The 16,364-nt window shown below is 44.5% G+C and overlaps 1 protein-coding gene across 1 annotated transcript; it reads left to right on the top strand.

The window, feature by feature from the left end:
- The first annotated feature begins 9,208 nt into the window (after positions 1-9,208).
- On the top strand, positions 9,209-16,004 carry PRDM13 (PR/SET domain 13). Its single transcript, XM_006118437.5, has 3 exons — positions 9,209-9,334; positions 9,458-9,578; positions 13,617-16,004. The coding sequence occupies exons 1-3, from the start codon at positions 9,209-9,211 to the stop codon at positions 15,098-15,100; spliced, it is 1,731 nt and encodes a 576-aa protein (XP_006118499.3). The 3' UTR covers positions 15,101-16,004.
- The last annotated feature ends 360 nt before the right edge of the window (positions 16,005-16,364 follow it).

Below are 16,364 nucleotides of genomic sequence, written 5' to 3' on the forward strand. Positions count from 1 at the left end.
GTATCAGCTCCGAGCTTCTGAAATAGCAAGATTCCATATTCCAGACATTCTGTTCGGGATGCGTCCCTTGAGCCCAGCCTATAACCTCATTACGCTTCGTGGCAGCCTTTGCACCAAAAGACGTGAGATGATTCCCGGCTCTCAAACTCATTATCCACGGTTTGTGAGCCAGTAAAAGTCATGTAAAATATGTGTCGCCTTTTCTGTCCCGGCGCTGGTGTTGGGGTGAGGCTGAGAGATACTTCTGTGCTGTGAATCAACTCGCGGTCACATACTGTACATTCCTTATATATATGCCACAGCAAAATAGTCTATTTTCTTAGTTTAAAAATAAAGGTAACATATGGCCCACAGGTAATTGACAAAAAAAATCTGTGCTGAATATGGCATACAGAGTTTGCTGGTTTGAAACATAGGAATCCTGTGGAAGGTAAAAAAAGGAGATTCTTCTATTTTATATATTATTTTCCTCTAGTGACTCAGGGACGCACGGATAAATCGTCTGAGCCTTCCTTAAAGCTGCTCTCATTTCCATCAGCTGTAAAATGTCAGATCCTGCTCATCCTCAAGTCAAACAAAGGCATAACTGCCATTGATTTCATTGGGAGCAAATGAAAACCATCACGAGTGACCAACGGGTTATTTAGTTTTAGAACTTTACATCGGCAATACCGCACAAGTGTATTCTATGTAGTTAAAGACGAGCAGGATCCAGAGACACCCCCTCCCTATCCGTGCAGAACTGATCCCATCATGCAGCTGTTGCGTGAGTAAAACTTCCATCTATGTAAATGGGAATCTCGACAGTAGAAGGAATGCAGGATCGGGCCTTTTTGTGTCCCAGATTTTTGCTGCTTTAGTGTATTATTGACCAGGATTTAGCCCATAGAGGGTAAATCAGAGCGGTAGGCTAAACCATCGATCCACGGTAAGATTCAAGCAATCGACTGACAACCTAAAGTTTTGAGTCTAACAGGGGGTCTGTGTAAGTAAAGAGCCTGTGCTGCTATTTGGTATTTTTCACCCTGTTGATTTTAAGCCTTATTCATCCTGTAAGTCTCAGGGGGTCCTTTTGCTTAAAAGTTATGAAAAGAGTTAAATCGGAAACTGTATAGTTTCATCCCCTAATCTCAGAATAGGATGGGGAAAGAGAGGCGGAGCAATAAGTGGTGGGATAAGAAAGGGGGGCACGAAAAACATCTTTCATTCTCAGCATAAACTAGCCCCAAAGAGCCATCCAATAGAAGAGTTGAACTTGATTTCATTATGAAATGTAGGGAAAATATTTACACAAACACTACAGGGCCTCTCTGATTTCTTCCTCTCTTGGATCACCATTCACAACCCCCTTTGGTCTGCATGGGGTTCTGTTGACACAAGGAAGTTTGGTGTTGCTTGTGAGTGTGTGGCGGAAGGTCACCATCAATGAAGGAAGAAGTAAATAGTCTGACATCTCTGTTTACAGTAACAAATGGACAGCATCTAGTACCAGAAGAGTTGGCGTTCTTTCTGCCCTCCCTTTTCAGTTGCCAGGCCAATGGGAGAGTACCATTTCCAGGAGCTCGTAACAGGCTTTTCAATCCCTCATATGGCATTAGCAGCAAATCCTTTATGTCTGATAGGGCCTGATCCAAAGCCCAGTGAAATCAGTGAAAGCCTTCCTTTCACTTTAATAGGCACCGAATCAGGCCCGTGATGTTTGCAGTATCTATTTCTAAGGCATTTCTCATTATACTTTCCAAAGAACTCATCTTTGTAGTCCTTTCGGTGTTCATTTTAACCTTTATCGCTCCACCGCCGGAAGATCCACCTCGCGTGTATTGTTCCTCCTTGATTTCCCGCTACTATAAAAAGCTTTCGCTACAGGCTTTTTAGGAGGCTCCTCCATAAGTTGAATGTTGAGGATTTTATATTTTTGGTAGGATTGAACAAACAAGCGTCCTTGGGCGTTGGATGAGAGAGAGCGAGCAATAGGGTTTTGTGTGTGTATGTTGTTTTTGTTTTCCCCGAACACGAAATAATCCGTAGGTTTCTCCGAGCAGGATTCCCATTAAACTGCTCCGATCGCCACTCCATCAGAGCCCAATTATGTCATTGCAGCTTTCTCTCTAATCATCTTTTCTCAGGAGCTGTCAGGAACATTTGCTGTGCTGGCAGTTCCACCGAGAGACATTAGCCCGGTCATTTTCTGTGTCTCTTTTATTTCCTCAGTTTCTCTCCGAAATCTTTATAAATCTCCTTTCTAGGAGGAGTGTCCAAGCGGGTGGAAGTCTGAATACAATGAAACCTGAGAATTTCTGTCACTCTCTGCATATGGTCCTAAGTGCTTTAATCCCAATTAGGGGCGGCTGACACACGGTCCTATTCATTCCAATCAGCTCTTGAATACATTTGCCTAGAAATGAACTTCACAAATAGAGTCTCTCCTAAATGTGCCCAACAGCAAGGAAAATCGAATTGAGACAAGAGCTCATTCTAAGGCGACCGAGGGAGAAAAGGTATGAATTTATAAGATACACCGAAACATTGCAATTCAGCAACAAGTTTACTGACTTTTATTTGTACCATGTCAACCGAAAGAACCAAGAAATAAGTTGGGAGCTGGGGGGAGGAAGGGGGGCGGGAATGAGAGGGGAAAGAAACAGGTTAAAAGGCAACTTTAGACGGACTTTGAATACCTTATGTGGCAACTGCAAGCATCGCTTCCAGCTGAAACTAGCTTTTAAAACAAAATCACACTGGAATTTTTCCCTTGCACCCGTCGTATTTTAACCCGATCTCGAACGAAGCTTGCTTGTCTCTAAGAATAGGAATTCCAAATTGAGATCATGTCATCTGCTGGGGTTCCCATAGAACCTTAATTACTATTCAAAAGCTGCTTTAATATCCCACCCGCATCTTGTCTGCACAGCACAGCTGGTTAGGAGCCTCTAGCTTATACTCCAGTTGTCCCACTCTGCCAATCGGCTTGGCGTGGGTAATGATATTAACAAACCATTATGATTACAATTATTATTGTACAAATAAACCAAGACCGAAGAAATATGCTTAAAACTGCGTGGGTATTCCAGCGCCGAAGACGTTTTAAGTTAAAAGAGATGATTTATGAAAGGAAAACAAAAAAACCTCCTGATGTGCTTTAAATGCACATTCGGCCTTATGACGTGGAAAAGAACTCGCATGTAGTACAGAGTGCCGCGATGTACGCATAGCACGCGGTGTGTGTGTTGAGTGTGGCCAAGGACCGTGGCACCGCACCAAGGATGTTCAATCTGAAATGTTACAGCTGATCATTTCGCATGTGCAAGGCTAGTCGATCGTAGAGCGGTTGCTTTTCCCCCCTTTTTTTTAGGATAAAACTAAACAGGCCCAATCGGAGGCCCGGCTGATTCATTTTACTGCGAGAATATTAGCTCCTGAAAGAAGGGGCAGCATTTTGTTAAAGCATCCACTGTGTTTCTCTGCAACATAATGAAGCTGGCCCTGTATACAGGCATTCATGCTGGCTTGAATGTAATGTTGAACCTTCTCTGTGCCGGAGCAGTTTGATGATTTGAATGGAGCTCCCTGGTGGGACATTGCTCTCTGCAACTGTGCCTCTTTGGATGACTGTTGTTCCTTAACATTCATGCTTCATTATGGGGCAACCTGTTAAATCAAAAAGAACACTGTGCCAAAGGGTTCCGCCGGGGCACTGGCAGTTCAGCGGTGGGCATAAATAAGGGCTGCCTACTAAAATATCTTTCATGAAATCTCTGGGCAAAAGTTATTTCCCTTTAATGGTGTTTCGAGCAGCCCGGCTTAAGTATATAAAAAACGAGAGTGGAACGTTTTGATTGAGTCTAAACATTGTCTTTGAATAAAGCTGAAACCATGTAATTAATGTGTCTTTTTAATAAGGGACAATACGGTCGTTCAAGCTATTTAATTTCATTTAATTTTCCATCCCATTTGCTCCAAAGGCTGCTTTTACTTTTAGCACCCGGCCTTTCATGCTGCATCTTGCTCCAGTGGGCACATTAGATCGGTTTCACCCTTCCTTTTTAGGGAAGGAAAAATAAAAGAAAATGTGGTTCCTTTCCTCTTTTGTGGACAATTTATTTCACTTGGGGAACTTCAACTTTGAGCCACAGGACAGAATAAAAATTGGAGAACTGGTGTGAATGCTTCCAGAGCAGGGCTTTTCTTTTCTGAGTGGATGGGAACCAGTCACAATTGGCTATATTAATAAATAACTTTCCTCACAGTCGGCCTTTACATGGTCCTATTGATAAAATTGTTCGCGTGTCGTTCACGCTTTGTGACTCATTAAGGAGGGGATGGAGCAGCTCCCGAAATGGAGCGGTAGGGTACCTTGGCTTCCTTAAAAGCTCGCTCTCTATCTCTGCAGCTCTTGCAATTTAAACTGGGTGTCATCCTAAAGTCGCCAGGCCAGAGGTTATAGGGACATGTTCATGGCTTAAATTTATTGCCCTCAACTTCTTGTTTATCCTTCCCCCCCCATTCATGCTGCTGATCAAAGGGGTCATCTCAGTTTTTTCCACCCCTGCTGCAGTCCAAACCAAATCCTATTCTCAGAATGTTCCCTACAATTACACCATGGAGAAGAATGATCGATAATCATTAATGTTGCAAGAGACGTAGTTTACATTTGTTTCTGCTTGCCTAGTGCGCGCGCAAATGTATCATTATTGAAAATGTATCCATGACCTACATTGATTTAGTGCAGGGGAACAATTTGGGAGTAGAGAAGGCATTTTGCCACAGCTATTTTTGGGGGCTTTAATTTAGGCCGGGGTTCTTCAAGAGTTATTTAAATAGGGGCAGATCCTGATCACATTCAAATCAGCCACAAAAGTACACTGCTGCCACACGCTAACCCGTGCTTGTGTCTCTGTGACAGAGCCATTTCCCAAAACTAAAGCAGGCAAGAAAGGATTTAACTCCACGTCCTAACCCTGATGCTAGACAGCAGCCACTGACCCACTACGATGTTTAAACTGAGGGAATGTTTAAAGTTTATGAATTTAAGCGAATATACAAATACATTTAAATGCCTTACATGTAATAGCTTCCTAACATTAAATTAAACATCAACTGGATATTGCAGTGAACAGAAATGGGCTTGATGAAATTAATTATCTGCATAATCAACTGCTATGCTAAGATTTGCGTTAAGTCGGAAGACAGGGCCTGCCGTAATTGGTACCATAGGATCCTTGTGTTGAAATGTGTCTTCACATATACTTAGGCTGAATTAACCCATATCATTAAGATTTAACAATTATGAAGCTCATTTAAAATCACCTTGTTTTCTAAAGAGCATTTCCGCTTATCCCATTTCACGTCATACTTTCAGAGAAAGATGCGTCATCTCACCACTGGTATTTATTATAATGACGAGTGCTGCTGTAAATAAAAATAAACTGTATGATTAAAAACCATATAATTAAATATTGAGATATACCTGCTACAAGATATGATGCTTGGATAATTGCCTGTCTACCATTTACCCAGTTTCATATTTCCCATATTTCATATTTCCTATACAGAATAGACGTTTCAGTTCTTTACAGTCTTTTGTGCACATCTGGGTCTTTTGTGTGTGTCCAATTAGTAGATTAGGAGATATTCCCGTTCCAAAATTGTGTTATTCAGTCCCTACCGAACTCTTGTAAGAGCTTTTATACGCACCAACTAAATTGTAAAGACCAGTGTTTCATATTTGTCTAATAAAAATAAACTCACTTTTACCAAAATAGCGCTGATAATTCGAATTATGGCTTGTGTATGAAGCATATTGTTCTAGCTTAAATTACATTCATTTATTTTTTTAAAAGTATTTTCGGTGCGGACAATTTTGTATATGAAAATATAACCTGCAGAGGTATGAATTTAGAAGGGGTCCAATATTATCTAGAATTCTGCGGTGTCTGAATCCATCTTTTTGAGTTTCTCTAATAACACGAATTAAACAATTCCCACAGTGTTCACAAATGCAAACATTTGTGATTTAAAAGGGCAAACAATGGTTCATATTTTGTGCCATTCATCTAAGAAGAAAGTAAAAGTTAAGGAGCAGAGCTGTTATAAATAGGTTACTGGCCTGAAACCAATCCACTGAAATGGTAATATGGTCGGTTTTTTTTTTAAAGTGTAGGTATTTTCTGGTGTTTTCCCATCAAGTACCTGCCCAATTTCTGTATGGCACACGCCAGGAATCAATAGAAGTTAACAAGTCCTCAAAACATTCCCCATCTCTTTGTTTAATCTCCTTTACAATAAAGCCAAGGGAAGAGAATTAAAAATCTTTGAAGTATATTAAACCTCAAAAGAATCAGCCAAGTAGACTTAAAATAGTCACTTATTTTCCAAAACTGGTTTGTCTAGGAACAATAAAAGGAAGTAAAATTTATGGAGAAATTATACAGTGGATTTGTCACTTAAAATATCGTAACTGTCTAGGGGACAATACCCCATGCTGAGGATTAATGGTCCCTCCAGACCTTTGATTCACCAGCGCCTTTTCTTTGCCCTTGACAAATTGGATTTTTAGGAATGGGAAGGTCGCCTGGACCATTGTTTGCTAGCCATTCAAAGTCCCTGATTATGCAGGGGGGTTAGGGAAAGGCTCCACGTGACTCTCTTGGATGGAACTCTGCAGCTGCTGTAAGAGCTAAACTCTCTCACCAAACTCTGCGCCCTAGAGCACCAGCGTGCCAAGGGGTACCCCTCCTGTTCCAATTGAAAAGCCGGCGTGCACACACCGCCGCGTCACTCTGCAGGCGGAGATAAGCCTGTCTTCATCCTGCTCGCTTGCTGTCTCTGTCACTCCATCCCCGTTAAGTGCTTTGGGTTCCTGATCGCTTATACCCAGAGGCAGCGATGCAAACAAGCAGGGCTCCGGCCATCAGCGTGAATGCGGAAAGTTGCATCCCAGCCGGACTGCGTCTGGGTCCTGTGCCGGGTGTCTTCAAATTGGGCAAGTACCTGTCAGACCGCAGGGAGCCAGGACCTAGAAAAAAGGTATTTCCTTTGGTGTCTCCTGCACTGCTGGACCTTGTTTGACAATTAACTCAGGGGGACCTGCACTTAGGAAAGAGGCTGCCTTCTCCTCGGTTGATCCTGCCTAGTTTTAGCACAAGCCAGAGTACCAGGAAAGAAAGAGAAGCGTTTCATAAAGAGTGACCCAAGATTCTTTGTTACGGCTTGGAAATTGAGTGTATAGAAAACCTATCCAGCCTTCCTGCCCAGCGTTTGCCTGGTTGGGTAGTGTTACAGCAGGCTGGTCTTGTTAACAGGAAGGTGAAAGGGCTGTGACGGTTTTTTCAGACAAGAGGAGATGTCCCTGCCCTTGAGATCTTCATTAAGCCAAGGAGAAGAGGGATGGTAGAGGGGCACTTTTCAGAGTGTGTGACTGCAGAGAGCCTGTTTTGACGTTTCCTGGGCACACGAGTGGCGTGCCCCTGGTTTTAGGTGCGAGGGCGTTTCGCTAGTTTTCAGGTTCATGGCGCTGGCTTAGCTTTCAGATGCTGATGCTCTGAGGCTTTGATAACTTGTTGGTGATTTGTTCCCTCCTTTCTCACCTTTGGTCTTTCTGAACCGCATTCACCGACCTTTTAAGAGAAATCGTCCCGGGATTTGTCTCAATGTCGCTGATAGATCTATCTATCTATCTATCTATTTATCTATCTATCTATCTATCTATTTTGTGTTTATGCAAGGGGCTCACAGATCCAACGTCGGCTAAAGCGATTGCTTTTTTTATTGTGGTTTTTAAAAATAGTCTTCTCTTTGAGCGGGATCGAAATCTGAGTTTCGGTATCCATTTGCACGTTTTCGAGCTGAATGCAGGCTGATAGGAGAATGAGGCAGGTTGATAAACATTCTAGGGGCTAAGTCATTTTCAGGTGCAGTCTAAGCCCCGGTTGCTTGGATTAAGCCAAGGCGCAGAGTTAAGGGAGGTCTTCCATGTTGCAGCTATTGAAAACAAATCCTTGGCTTAGACCTCAAATGCATGTACAATTGAGAAATGTATTGAAACTAACCCTGCCGAGTGCAATTGATGGATCCGACTGACTCTACAACTCCCTTACGTCTGGCATGCGGAAAATATGTCAGGCTTTCAGCATCAGACCCTACAAAGTTTTATGATATAAAACCAGGAGGACAGTTTTATGATATAAAACTCGTATAACCAAAAGGGGTTTAATGGAGATGAACTGGTTACCCCCAGCAAATTCTGCTAGAGAGTCTTTTCAACTTGCTGGTATTGCAAATGGGTCTATGGATGCGATAGCCACAAGGCAAACACTCTACCCCCCGCCCTCCCTTCCCGTGCACAGGTTGGTCATAAGTTCCGCTCGGATTTTTAATGCCCTTTAATTGTTTTTAAACGCTCTGCCAGCCCATTCAAATTTATTTCTCATCTGGCTCCATTGGTTTCTCTCTTTAGACTGCTTTGTTCGAGTGACTTTTATTACATGGTCATTCAGAGAGCTGGCACTTCATTTTCTCTTTGTATGGGCAAGCAGCTTATGAAGTATGAGGCCACAGAGACTTTGTAGCTCAGCTTAATTCTCTCTCTTCTCTTCCCCTTTCTTTTGACAAGTCGCATATTTTACACTTGCTCCACTCCAGGCTTAAGGCACGAAACCACAGTCATTCCCAACTGGAATGTAAAATATCACGGGCGCATTTTACATTTAGCTTAAACTTTTAAACTAACCACACCTGCAGCCTTTGAACAAGATACGTTCTAGTAAAGGAAGTCCAATGAGAGAAGTTCTTACGCGGAATTGTTCTCACAATAAGGCAGAGTTACAGCTTTCGGAGCTAGGCAATGGAAGGAACCTTTTATCCTTCCAATGAATATACTCACTCCAGGGGCAGTCTCCTTTATCTCAATGCAGGGTAGTCGCAGAGTAACACACTTCTCAACATGAGTAAAGATGGCAAAATATAGCTCTTACAAACTAGGTGTTTCTTTCTCCTTTCGCTACTATGATTTCCTGCTATTCCCAAACACTTGTTCGGCCTTGATCTATTGACTGTATAAGCCAGCGATTCCCTGGATGGGAAGATGAGGCAAGGGTTGCTAGTGAGGAGAACGTTTAGGCTTAATTTATAAGGGGTTTGTGTTTGTGTTTTGTCTCGCTTGGATCATGAGTGGAAATGACAGTGGCTGATGCCTGTATTCTAGGTACGGATGGTGAGAGGGGAATTAGTGGATGAAGCCGGGGGCTCAGCTCTGGAGTGGATAGGGTTAATCCGGGCTGCCAGAAACACACAAGAACAGACACTGGAAGCTATTGCAGATCTACCAGGAGGACAGGTATCTCTCTCTCTCTAGATTGCGCGCAACTTTCTGGCTGAATGTTCTCTAGCAGTGATCGGCTGCGTCACGGGGGCACTGATGGGTTGTTTTTTGTTTTTGTTTTTACTCTCTTCCGAATAGATTTTCTACAGAACGCTTAGAGATGTCCAGCCAGGGGAGGAGCTGACCGTGTGGTATTCAAACTCTTTGGCTCAATGGTTTGACATCCCAATCACTGCTACTCCGACACACGACGAGAAAGGTACAGCAACTTGGACTTCATTATTCTGTTCAGTAGTTACTGAGTAGAAGTTAATTCAACTCCCAGGTACCCTTTCTAAAAGAGCTTCGCGACGATTTCCCAATAGCCAAAGTTATTGTTTTCAGATCAACATTATAATTAGCATCCACGTTGTGATATAAAGTTGAGGTTAGGAAACCTAAATACAATTTGTGCTTGCAGGAAAAACCTTAAAAAACCCCATACCAGTTGCAGAGATTGCTACTCGGCCACCATTTTCGAGTCATCTGTTCCTTCTGCTTATTTTGTAAAGTTTTTTTTAAAGAAGTGGAACCAGCAAATTGACAATACATCAGGATTCAGCTAACTATATTTTCAACATTGACACTATTTTATAAGTTTTCTAGGAAAAATGGGGTGTACATAAAACAATAAATCTCTATTTTTAAAATACAGTATTTACCTCACTATGTTTTCAAACATTATTTTCACCTTTTCCCTTTGGCCACGGCATCAGACTCCATTTTAAAGTTAAAATATGGGACAATTTCCAGCTACTCCTCAGATTCATTTAGTCATTTTAAAAGGGTCCGTGGTCAGTTTATGCAAATTAGGAAGTACTAAGTAAAATTATGTGATAGTTACATTCAGTTTATTTATGTACGTTAGGAAATTAGCATCTCACATGCATCAATCTTGGACAAATTATTTTAATCTGCAATTTGCTGTTAGGTGGAGCTGTAGTTTAAACATAAACGATATTTTAAAATTATTAACGCGGTAGTATCTGAAAGGGGGAAAACGCATGTTTCGAAATATGACACAGCAAACATATTTCAGTGTCTAAATGGTTTCCCGTGAATTTGATAGCTAGCATATTTCCATGTGCTGTTTCCCATGCACAGGCATTTTGCAGCAGACATGGGGTTTCAATAGATGAAGAAATTGTATTCTAACAGCAGTTGCATTGTGTATTTCATACAAATCTCTGCAAAACCAGTGAAAACGTAGGCAACAGACAGAAGCCCGTTTTGAAAATTGCTTTTGGTGATGGCCTACTTAGTCACTCTGCTTAGAGCATAACTATAGTCATTGCTGCTCTGAAATTTTGCTGCATAGATTAGGTTGAATGAAGAACCTGATAATAGAATAGACTTGTTCAAAGACAAAATGAGCAGCGCACAGGATGATACGATTCCTACTGATCAGAAGCCCTATACAACACTATCCACACACTTCTTGCTTCAGTGCCTTTTAATTTTATGAGTAAAGGCTTGATCCTGCAGGAGGCTGATCCCCCCCAGAGTATGTTCATGACTTGGAGGACCCGGCACTCAAGACTGAACTTAGAACAGGGCTTGCCTATTATTTAATACATTTAGAGTTACTATTAAAATAACACCTAACATTGCTAGTCTATGTCACTGTACAGGGAGTGAAATCATTTCCCACTAAAGCCAACAGAGCTATCGGTAAGAGAAAGGCCTTCAGAATTTGGCCCCTTGTAACAAAACCCAGGAGCGGGAGAAGACCTGCATAGAAAGTGAAATGAGGCTAAGTACTCTGTACTAAGTACTCTGCTGCCCATACTCACAGCGAATATTACCTTACTTAAGTAAGCCACTAATTTCAATGGGAGTACTGTACTACAGCACTGTTCTTTCATAGAAAGGACCACAGAATTTGGTCCACTGTACTAGCACTGTAATAGCACTAACTTCATATGCCCTTTCTAATCCACTGTAAATATAGAAGATATGAAACATACACATTCTGAAGATCAGCATTTCCCAACTTCCAGCGTGAAGTCTGAGACTAATCGTTACAGTCTGAGGGCATAATAAATAGTACAAGGCGAAAGAGTAATTATTATTACTTTTGCAGGGGTGCTGGAACAATTTGTATAGTAAGGGTGAGCAACTGAACCAAACTGTAAATCCTGTATCTAATGGAGAGCCACGGGGTGCTGCAGCACACCCCACACCCCGATTTCCAGAACCTACGTACTTTTTTATAGCATTTTGAAAAATGCAAGAAGAAACCTCTAGATGTTGCTGCTCACAGATTTTAAGTAGATTGATGTAACGTTATAAACAAGGATCTTTCTAAATAGATCAGTGCTTGGGAAGAGCTGGGAGGAGGAGGGAAGTAATCTGTTTATATTCAGGATACATTTGCATTTGGAACAAAGCTTGGTTGGTATTGCACATACTTTGTAAAGAACATAAAAACCTACGCACTTCTTTGAAATGAGTCAAAAAGCAAAAGTTTCTAAATCAAATGCATTAGGCTTGGAGGGTCTGTGGAGGTTTCTAAACTTCGAGCCGTTCCGTTTTAAAAACTAGTTTACCTGTCTCTCAATGCACAGTAATAGGATTATTGAAATGGTTCAGACACACTGCAATTGAGCAATTAAGGCCTCGGCAGAGTCAGACACACTCCTCCTTCTTCCCCTCCTCCCTAGCTCAGCCCAACAGTGCGAAAAAACACACAACGCCCGATTTAAGATTCCAGCATAGATTCATAAAGACCACTCACTTCAAGGCAAACTAGTGAGAGCTATGCATGACAGAAACTACATAATACTTAACAGAAGAGAAAATACGCAACCCATGTTTTGTTCTGTGCTTTCATTATTCACTGTGCATGAAAGTGTTCCAAAAAGGAATGGGAGCTGGGGTGGAAAGACTTTTATTTTATCCTGAATGATACTGAATGAATGAGCTGACACTGGTTGATTCCTGAATTAAAAGTCATTTTAAAAGGCTGTTTAGTGTGCTAATTCCATGTGAACTTATTCATTAACAACCCAGCCATTCTGCGCTGCTTTTGCACTCTCTTCTGTGCTTGGCTGCAAGTTAATGTATCATTTTAACACACTTTGGAACTAGGTGACATTTCTAAAAAGGCCAGATTTATAGTCTCTGGTATTTATTTACTCTGCTTTTAAGGTTGTGGGATTTCGCACCTCTTGATGTTTGTAAACAATATTTTAATCTTGGAAATATGTACTATTTTACTTTCTCAGTTTCACAACTTTGCCTGCTTAGTGTATTCTCTATAAAGTTAGGGCTGGCCAGTAATGTACAGCCTGCAAGTACATTACTATTATGATTTTTAAATGTTTCAAATTTATAATGTGTATATTTTGAATGCTGATAAGTAGGAGGGGCTAGTCTACATTTAAAAAAAACCCTCCTGCAGAGAATATATTTAAATGTCAGGGTTGAAAAAAAACCAGGCCAGGCTTTATTTTACTCCTCAGTTGGAAGGTCCCTAAAAAGCAGAAGAGAAAGAAAAGTCTAAATTTAAAGAAACATGAAGTCATAATACAAACAAGGCCATTTCGGTTTGTTCCGCTTCAGGGAAGCCTAAATGTTTAGGGATGGGGCACAAAGGGCATTGTCCTCTGAAAAGGAATGATTACATATGGCCCTATACATATACGAGATTGTCTCGCCGGGTAACGAGGAGCTCACGATCATTAGATTGGCCTTTGTGCAGTTTAGTCCACTCCTCGACATACGCTACCTATTCTGAGAACGTCAACAGATGGGCCCCGCGACAGACGATTTAAGGCAACAGCTGCTCTCGTTTCCCCAAGCCCAGTTTAGCTCAGTCCAGACTCAGTTCAGTCTACCACCGCCCAGCCAGCTCTACTCAGCCCAGGCCAGCTCCGCTCCTAAGCCAAGAGGCTTTATTTGGGCCCAGCCTGAAAACACAAACCAGATAGTTGTGGTACTCCAGTCCTTCCAGGCGCTGGCGTGTGGATCTAAGACCGGATCCAAACCACTGCGGTCAGCCGAAAGCCTCCCGCTGGGTTATGGATCAGGCCTTTACTGTGCGACTTGGGGGAAAGGAAAGGTAGTGACGAATGAAAGGGGACAGCGTTACTTCCCATTGCCCCTGTCCGTCCCCCAATGGCAGCCCACGGCCTGTCTAACGCATGGGTCCATCGAGGGCCACTTTGCGGCGGTAGGAGGGCCTGTCTGTAGCTGACTCGCGAGCCGGGTGTGCCGCTACTGTCTGTCTAACGGCGGGATCCGCTTGTCTTCCTAGGGGAGGAGCGCTACATCTGCTGGTACTGCTGGAGGACGTTCAAATACCCCAACAGCCTCAAAGCCCACGTCCACTTCCACTGCGGCTTGAGCAGCGGCCGCGGCTTCCTGCCCCCCCACGACCATGCCCGCTCCTCCGACCTCTTCCACCTGTCCCCGAAGGCGGCGGCGGCGGGCGAGCTCCCGGGCGCGCCTCCGCTGAGGACCCACGGCCTGCAGCAGGCTCACTGCGGGGCCCGGGAGGGCATCAAGCGGGAATCCGCCGCCTCCCCGCCCCTGGGCAAGCTGGGCCCGGCCCGCAGGCCGGTGGGCAAGGAGGAGCAGGAGAGAGCCTTGGACATGAGCCTGGGCTCGGGGCGCAGCCACGGGCCCTTCCTCGGCCTGGTGGGGAGCTCGGCGGGGAGCAACGGGCTGAGCTTCTACCCGGGGGGCAGATCGGCCTTCAGGCCGGCCGGCCTCGCCAAGGCGGCCCACGCGGAGGAGGGCAAAGCCGGCGGGCTGGGCTTCAGCAAGGCCTTGGCGGGCAGCAAGGCCGGGCGCGCCGAGGCGCTGGCGGGCGGCCCCCAGCCCAAGTGTGGCGAGGGGCCCCCGCCCGCGCTGCCCTGCGCCGGCGGCCTGCGGGCCTTCCCCTTGCTCTCGCACTTCGAGGAGACCTCGGCTTTCAAGCACGTGGAGCGGGGGCTGCCGCCCAGCCGCTACCCGCCGCTGCCCGCCGGCGCCGGCCTGCACTTGGAGCGCTTCTCGCTGCCGCCCTTGGAGGGGCTGAAGGCGGCCTACCCCGGGGAGTGCAACCTGCCGCTCGTGCCCGTCACCCTCTACAACGGCGAGCTGCTCTACAGCGCCCCCTACTACCCGCTCAAGCTGCACTTCGGCAACCTGCTCAAGTACCCCGACTCCGTGGCCTACTTCAACGGGCCGCCGGCGGGGCTGCACCCGGCCGAGCTGGGCTCCCTGGCCAGCATAGACCGCGAGCTGGCCCTGCACACGCAGCAGCTCTCCGAGATCGCGGCCGAGAAGAGCCGCGGCCGCCTGGAGAGCCTGCAGCCCGCCGCCGGCCAGCCCGGGGGCAAGCCCAAGACCGGCCACCTCTGCCTGTACTGCGGCAAGCTCTACTCGCGCAAGTACGGCCTCAAGATCCACATGCGGACTCACACCGGCTACAAGCCGCTCAAGTGCAAGGTCTGCCTGCGGCCCTTCGGCGACCCCAGCAACCTGAACAAGCACATCCGCCTGCACGCCGAGGGCAACACCCCCTACCGCTGCGAGTTCTGCGGCAAGGTGCTGGTTCGGCGCCGGGACCTGGAGCGCCACGTCAAGTCCAGGCACCCGGGGCAGAGCCTCCACAAGGCGGCCGAGGACAAACGGGAGCCCGGCTACCAGCTCCAGGAGCCGGAGCAAAAGACTGACAACGAGAGCGACGTGGACGTTTGCTTCACGGATGACCCGAGCGACCAGGACACCAGCGGCAGGAGCAATGATCAGTAATCCGGCGCCCGGGCTGCCAGTGCGGGTTGTCCCAGCGCAAACCCGCTTCTGCTTCGAAACACGCCAGCGGGTTTTGCCCTGTGGGGGTAATCATAGGGGTACTGTATTTCCGGGGCTGGGAAACAAACCCTCGCGGGCCGGGAAAGAGCTGTGTGCTTGTTTTCAGTCATGCACTGTCACTCCGCTCAGTCCTCTTGTAAGGCACTCCTGAACTGCCAAAGCATCAGCCTGCAGGGGGGTTCATACTAGTCAGCACGAGTTCACACGCAACAAGCACCGCTCTCTTAGGCGCCAATGTTTTAGCCGCCATCTATTTTGTATTGCTCCTTTGTGTCGAGGAAATTGTGCCTTTTGGAAACAATTCTTTTCTATGTAATTTTCCTGCCACTTGTTCCAGCATTCCAGGTTCTAGGTATGGACAGTAGTCACAATTCTGCAGGCAAGTCTGGCCTCTGTACACTTTATTTCCACTTCCGATTTGCTTACTCGTGTCTAAAAAGAACAAACAAAAACGCACTGCAGTACTGAATAGGATCCTATAGGATGATAACAGGTATACAATTTGATCAAGTTGCAATTATTTATAACAGAAAAATATTTGAATAGCAAATGTAAAATAAATATTGAAAGCATGAATCTAAAAGCACGCACTATATAATTTTAAAGAAAATACACTGTTTGGTAGACTACAAATGTGGTGTATGTTTGTTTTATAATGAATGATGTACAGTGGACACAGTATTTTGGTATTGGTTCCAGTTTGTCATGCGATTTAAAAAAAAATAAAGTTGCTGACAAACTACTGTTTGTCTAGTTGTTCACTTAGATGACTTCGATAAGTTTTGGGTTCTCGAAAATACCACTTTTAACTATCTAACAGTAATCAAAGGGCTGATGCATAGTTCATTGAAGTCAGAAGGAACCTGTCAATTATCTTCAAAAGGACTTTAGATTAAGTCCTAAACTAATTGGACTCGGAATATTTTGCCACTAGCGAGTCTTTTCAACTCTAAAGAATGTATTTTAATGATTATATTGTAACAAAAATCAACTGGTTATTCCAGATAGTCAAGATTGTCTTTAAATCACTTTTCTGAACAAGGCCCAGTGCAGACACACACATAACATTGTCCAGATGTTCCATAAAAATTTCCTATATCTGCAAGCATTCACATTTATAATCATTGCTGATATGTGTTTTACATGGACTATAATAGAACATGACCTTTTTCTATTCTTTTGCATCAAGAAATAAAATACATCA

This window comes from Pelodiscus sinensis, chromosome 3, assembly GCF_052426305.1.
Source record: "Pelodiscus sinensis isolate ZL-2025 chromosome 3, ASM5242630v1, whole genome shotgun sequence".
NCBI lineage: Eukaryota > Metazoa > Chordata > Testudines > Trionychidae > Pelodiscus > Pelodiscus sinensis.

Excerpts from the sequence above, each read along its gene's own strand:
- PRDM13 (XM_006118437.5), top strand. The coding sequence starts at position 9,209 with ATGGTGAGAGGGGAATTAGTGGATGAAGCCGGGGGCTCAGCTCTGGAG. Across the intron at positions 9,335-9,457 it reads CAGATCTACCAGGAGGACAG|ATTTTCTACAGAACGCTTAG; the intron begins GTATCTCTCTCT and ends TCTTCCGAATAG. Across the intron at positions 9,579-13,616 it reads TCCGACACACGACGAGAAAG|GGGAGGAGCGCTACATCTGC; the intron begins GTACAGCAACTT and ends TTGTCTTCCTAG.